Consider the following 6,815-nt stretch of genomic DNA (forward strand, 5'->3'; position numbering starts at 1 on the left):
CCATGCAGGACGTTTGGCATTTGCCAGAGAACACCAAGATTGGCAAATTCGCCACTGGCGCCCTGTGCTCTTCACAGATGAAAGCAGGTTCACACTGAGCACATGTGACAGACGTGACAGAGTCTGAAGACGCCGTGGAGAATGTTCTGCTGCAACATCCTCCAGCATGACCGATTTGGCAGTGGGTCAGTAATGGTGTGGGGTGGCATTTCTTTGGGGGGCCGCACAGCCGTCCATGTGCTCGCCAGAGGTAGCTGCCATTAGGTACCGAGATGAGATCCTCAGACCCCTTGTGAGACCATATGGTGCGGTTGGCCCTGGGTTCCTCCTAATGCAACACAATGCTAGACCTCATGTGGCTGGAGTGTGTCAGCAGTTCCTGCAAGAGGAAGGCATTGATGCTATGGACTGGCCCACCCGTTCCCCAGACCTGAATCCAATTGAGCACATCTGGGACATCATGTCTCGCTCCATCCACCAACGCCACGTTGCACCACAGACTGTCCAGGAGTTGGCGGATGCTTTAGTCCAGGTCTGGGAGGAGATCCCTCAGGAGACCATCCGCCACCTCATCAGGAGCATGCCCAGGCGTTGTAGGAGGTCATACAGGCACGTGGAGGCCACACACACTACTGAGCCTCATTTTGACTTGTTTTAAGGACATTACATCAAAGTTGGATCGGCCTGTAGTGTGGTTTTCCACTTTGATTTTGAGTGTGACTCCAAATCCTGACCTCCGTGGGTTGATAAATTTGATTTCCATTGATAATTTTTGTGGGATTTTGTTGTCAGCACATTCAACTATGTAAAGAAAGGAATATTTAATGAGATTAGTTCATTCATTCAGATCTAGGATGTGTTATTTTAGTGTTCCCCTAATTTTTTTGAGCAGTGTATTATTTATATGTTATTTATTTCTACTAACATTAGGCCTACTTCTGTCACTCTAGTTACAAGACTTTATTTTACTTAAAAAAACAAGAGGCAAACATAAGTAAAAACTCAGGGTGAAGGGAGAGAGAGCGAGAGATCCAGAGAAAGAGCGTCTGGCTCGTGATTCACTCCTACCCGCCCTGCTCGGGGCATGACGCGTCGTGACTTCTCGGATTCTGATTGGACGGCTGTGGCTCCAGTTTAAATCCCCTCGTGCCCGGTCTCAGCGGCCACAGCGCGAGGGCGACTGACGGCTCGAGGCAGCTGCTGGAGCTCTGGACACCTGTTGCCACGGAAACAGCGGGAAAAAAAATTACCAACAAAAGAAAACAGAACTAAGTGAGTTATTACCAATTTGACCTTGAAGTCCTGTAAACCAGAGTGTAAACAGTGATTTTATAAAACTTATTGAGTTCATAAAACATTGTATTTATCTACAATCTATTTAGTGTCTTTCCAGTGGTATCTTTATATCATTCATGCACTCATTGGTACTTTGGCTATCCTGTGTATATGCGGAAGTGGAAGAAGTATTCCAATACCAGACCAAAATACTTGTAGCTACCATTATACTCCATTACAATTCCTGCCTTGAAAATATTAATTGACTATAAGTAAGTAATAACAGCAAAATGTATTTAAAATATCAAAAGTCAAAGTATTCATATTGCTGAAGAATGCCACCTCTGGAATGAGTGTTATTTTTACTCATGCATTCACTGTATAGACTAATAAGCATTGTTGTTGGTAAAGGTGGAGCCATATACTTTATGGGTAGTTAAATATATGATGAACTTCTAAAACATGATGTTTTGTAGGCTATGTAAAATCCTATTATGCAAAGTGGAAGTCAAAGTGGAGTAAAATCTACAATATTTGGTTCTGAATTGTAGTGAAGTATAAAGTAGCAAAAATGGACATAGTCTATCTTTAGTTTTCACTGGATCAATAATAGTGATACAGTAACCTATGTTTCTTTAGATTTCAGACTTTTCTGTTATTTTCCGCAGTATGTTTGGGGTCTGAATTATATTTATTTGTGGTCTTGTTTTCATAACATTTACTCTGTTTTAAAATCTGTTCCATAAAAGGCTAATCTTTAACAAAAAAGATGGATGGTTTGTTGCTATCCTGTTCTTGTACGTGCGTCTGTGTGTGTGTATAACCTCTTGATCAACTGGTCTGCGACCAAATACGCATGTGCATTGTTATGTTTTATCAACAACAAGTGGGTCACATGTGTTTCAGTGTGTACACACTGTTCTGGAGTGCTATGTACAGGTCATACAGGCTGATAAAGTTAACTGTCTCTGTTTGACGTGTGTTTCTGGCCAGGAGAGTGAGTTTATATCCAACTATATCAGCGGTTTGTGAAGTAATCACTGTTATTAATATTGACCACCAACACAGAGTCATTTACTCTGGCAAACCACTTTACACAAAAGCTTGGCATAAGGTAAATCTGTGTCACAGGGAAATGGGAGTTATCTAATACAGCATTTTTGTGTTTGGTATATTGTGGTTAATGTTTTTCCATTATAGTACCATAGAAGCTCTTAATTCTTTCTGGTGTCTCTTTTCAAATATAATACAACAGAGTATTTTTAGATCCTGGCCCGGGTGTTAGTCCTGCTTGTAATGGATATGAGACGACAAACGGCTAAAACACAGCAGGAGATGGAGGGTTATTTGTTACGAACACAAATATATACAGAGATAAGGAGTGGACGGTGTGATAGAAAGGAGAGGTTGAAGAAGATAATCCTTGTTAATGTCAACAAGCTTGAGGGATTAAAGTCCCAAATGTTGCCAACAGCTGACCGTCTGACTCATTTTCCTTTTCTCTTCTCTCACATCTGAAAAGTTTGAGGTTTGTGGCCTTAATGTGGGTGCAAGGACGGCAATTGACTGAAATCATTTCAGGTCATCTATTAAGCTAAAATGCAATGAGCTGATTCTTGCTTCTCAAATGTGTGGATTTGCTGCTATCCTCTGTTTTTATTGAATATCTTTGGGTTTTGGACTGTTGTTTAGACAAAACAAGCATTTTGCAGACGCTATTCTGGGCTCTGGGCATTATTTACTACTGTTAATTAATTAATTACTAATTAGACAAATATTTTCAGCTGATATGAGCTAAATCAAGCTATATCAAAATTGGTATCAGTCTCAAAGACCCATATCATACAGTATACTCTCATATCATTATCATAAGTTAAAGGCGTTTTGTTATTTCACTTATATTTCAGAAACCCGCTGCACAGCCAGGTGTTTCCTCCACAGCTGTTAAAGACAGTCAGCCATGTCATCTACAGTGTTGCTTAATCTGCTGCGTTGTGGTCGCTCCACCATCGCCAGACAAACCTTCCTCGCAGCACGCTCCTCGCCAGGAACCTCCACAGCTTCTGGGCAGGTGAATCTCCACGCGATTAAAACCATGCACGTTTTGGAAGATTATAACACTTTGTTAATTGTCTGATTGATCGGCATGCAGGTGGACGGTGTGTTGTTTGGGGTGGTGGGCGCACGGCGGGCCAGTGGGTCGGTCCGCTTCGACAGCGACGGCAGTGGCCAGCTGGTCACCTGGGACTCATTTGGTATCTGGGACAACAGGATAGAAGAACCAATACTTCTGCCCTCCAGTATCAGATATGGCAAACCCATTCCACAGGTTACTGGATGGATGGATGAATGAGAGATGGATGGATGAAAGGGTTGATTAAAGGTGAATAGATGGAGTAGATGATAAGAGTAGATACATGGATAGGTGAAAGGATGAATGAAAAGGTGGATTAAAGGTTAATGGATGGAGTCAATGGATAAAAGAGTAGACAAATGGATGGGTGAATGGATGAACAGACAGATGAGTGAACAGTTAATTAGATAGATACATGGTTAAAAAGATGATGATTGAGAATAAATGGGTAATGGATGAAATTCTGAGTCAGATGTATGAATGAATAGATAAATAAATGAATGACTGGAGGGAAGAATAGTTTCATTATTGGGTCAGTAGTTAACTACATGGTTGGACAAATGGATGGATGTATGATCAGACAGATGAATAGATGAATGTGTAAACACGTATAAATTTATGAATGAGTGGGTGAATAGATGGATAAGTTCATGGATGAGTAAAACATGGATGATATAACAATGAATGAGTGGATAATTAGCTGGATGAGTGGATGTATAAAACATGGATGAAAGGATTACTTAGATGATGAATGAATAAATATGCGTATGAATATATGGATAATTGAGGGGTGAATAGTTTATTAAATACTTGGACAAAAAGATGGATAATTAATTGATTAATTGATGGATCAATGAGTCGATAACTGGATAAATGATACATGGGTGAAAGGATTAATTAGCCGGATAAATTACTGAATAAATGTATGAATGTATGAATAGTGGCTGAAATGATGAACTGACTCCCTCCCTCTCTCAGGTCAGTCTGTCCCGGGTTGGCAGCGCGTCTGTTTTGGGTCTCAGGAAGCAGAACGAGGACCGTCTCCGTGTCGCCCGTATTCATGACAACCTGCAGTACTTTGCCGTGTTTGATGGCCATGGTGGCCCTCATGCTGCCGACTATTGCTACACCTTTATGGAGAAGTTTATTAGGTTAAAACCTCTAAATATTACAATATTTGTTATTAGAATAATAATAATAACATAAAAGTTACAAATGCAATTTAAACACTTCAACTTTAAAACTTTGATATGATTGTTAAATCTTTGTACAGAGATGCTTTGGAGGAGGAAGATGATCTGGAGAAAGTTTTAAAGAAAGCCTTTTTAGATGTTGACAAGGCTCTACACACACATCTTAGCTACTTCAACAACGGTGAGACACATACACACACGGTAGCACAGAAGTAGTATATTAGATGTGGCAGGAGAAGTTTAGAGGTGAAGTTTGTGTCAATCATACATCAGCCCGTTCTTATTTCCAGAGCGTCAAATAGCTGCGCTTTGTCACACCTTGTACAAATGCACATGGCACTCTTTCACTTCATAGTTCAACACACTGGGGGAAGCCCTTTAGTGCCATTGTTTAACACTAAAAGTACTACTATAAATAACAGTAAAATATAAATAACAAGGTGGTTTGGGTGGGAAAAAAAACGGACTTTCACCCAGGAGTCCGGTGTTCGTTTCCCATGTGAAACAAAAAGTCAACACTGGTTACGTAACTCACTTAAGTTACAGCTGTAGCGTTACCTAACTTACTTAATTTAAGTCATGTAAGTAATGTAGTAATTTAACCCAAACCACAATCTTTTCATAAATGCAACCAAATAGATGTACTGCAACATTTCACAACATTACCCAGTAGTTTTATTTTAAAAGTCTAACTGGATGTTGTATATTTATTTTTGCTGACTTGACTGCGCAGCCATATACGTACAAAAACAAGGGTGAAGGGTACCCAGGGCATTAAAAGGTGACGCCAAGGGGTCTAAACAAAGAGTTACTATGTGACACACCGCGATGATTGATCATACCACTGTACCAAAAAATAGTAGTAAGTACATACAAAGAACTAAGTAAAAAGGACTACTACATTTTCTTTAAGTGTCCATCCCTTTCTCCCTCCGCAGCCTCTTTCCTGACAGCCGGCACCACTGCGACGGTTGCTATGCTACGTGATGGTGTGGAGCTGGTGGTGGGTAGTGTTGGCGACAGCCGGGCAATGCTGTGCAGGAAGGGAAGAGCTAACAAGCTCACCAAAGACCACACGCCTGACCGCAAGGATGAGAGACACAGGTACACAGTGACCCTGATTTGGAGGACTTCTCAGCATGGAGGCCCATTTTATTTCAATTGTAAGCAGAGAAAATGCTCGGCATTTGGTAGAAAATCGCAGGTAAAGGTCCAAAAGTAGTTCTTATCCAGCATGAATAGTGCAGAAGGAAGACAGTGCAGCAGCAGGGTTCAGGTTTCCCAGCAGCCAAAGAGGTTGTTGTGTATTAATAGACTCTACAGTATGTTGGACTGGTCCGTGCCTTGCTGGAGGACTCTCCTCCGTGCACGGGGTCTGGGTCATCCGGTCGGTGGAATGAGAGCTGAGCTGCAGGTTGACAGGTTTGGGTTTCCCTTCGGCTCAAAGCAGCTGGTGTTATGTAACAGCAGCAGAACTATGTTTAACTCTGGCAATCACCCAAACACATATCAGCGCATCAGTGTTGAGTTTCTGAGGCTGTGTCTGAAATCACCCACTACTCACTTATATAGTGACTATATAGTGAGCTCGCCATATCGTTATCGTCACCAACCAATCCATATATACCATCATGCACTGTGCTGATAGAAAAAACTGATTGTCCGATTGCAGTGACGTAATAACCGGCTCTGAAATAACAATCAGGGTAGTGTCCAAAAGTGTTGTTTGAATAATGCGAGTGAGCTCACTATATAGTGCTCTACATACAACTCCCTACATAGGGGGTAGGAAGTAGTGAAAGACACAGCCAGTGTCTTTGACCGACAGACGCATAAAGTCAGAGGCCTTAACTGTCCTTAAATGTCACTTGTTTATCTTAAAGGTTTATCTAAATGTCAAAATATAGGTACTAGAAGAGCTGAACCTCCTACCATTCTTTTGTATTTGGGTTCAGGATCCAGAGGTTCGGTGGCTTTGTGACGTGGAACAGCGTCGGTCAGGCCAACGTTAATGGCCGGCTTGCCATGACTCGCAGCATCGGAGACTTCCACCTGAAAACCAGCGGTGTCATTGCTGAACCCGATACACAACGGCTCACTGTGAGTCCCAGCTTTATCTGACCTTTGACCTTTAGTTTTGAATTGTTGTGGACAGATTTTGCATTTTAAAAGTCTTGTGGCTATAAAACCCTTTGCAAATGATGTACAGACAA

At 41.5% G+C, this 6,815-nt stretch overlaps 1 protein-coding gene across 1 annotated transcript in view; it reads left to right on the forward strand.

The window, feature by feature from the left end:
* Nucleotides 1-1,114: 1,114 nt before the first annotated feature.
* Nucleotides 1,115-6,815, forward strand: part of ppm1ka (protein phosphatase, Mg2+/Mn2+ dependent 1Ka) — an 11,282-nt gene continuing 5,581 nt past the window's right edge. Inside the window, exons 1-7 of the mRNA XM_046064698.1 lie at nt 1,115-1,272; nt 3,183-3,346; nt 3,428-3,604; nt 4,388-4,560; nt 4,683-4,783; nt 5,541-5,706; nt 6,558-6,702. Of these exons, the coding sequence (XP_045920654.1) occupies nt 3,236-3,346; nt 3,428-3,604; nt 4,388-4,560; nt 4,683-4,783; nt 5,541-5,706; nt 6,558-6,702 (873 nt within the window). The 5' untranslated portion in view covers nt 1,115-1,272; nt 3,183-3,235. The remainder of the gene's footprint in view (nt 1,273-3,182; nt 3,347-3,427; nt 3,605-4,387; nt 4,561-4,682; nt 4,784-5,540; nt 5,707-6,557; nt 6,703-6,815) is intronic.

This window comes from Micropterus dolomieu, linkage group LG12 (assembly GCF_021292245.1).
Source record: "Micropterus dolomieu isolate WLL.071019.BEF.003 ecotype Adirondacks linkage group LG12, ASM2129224v1, whole genome shotgun sequence".
Taxonomy (NCBI): Eukaryota; Metazoa; Chordata; class Actinopteri; order Centrarchiformes; family Centrarchidae; genus Micropterus; species Micropterus dolomieu.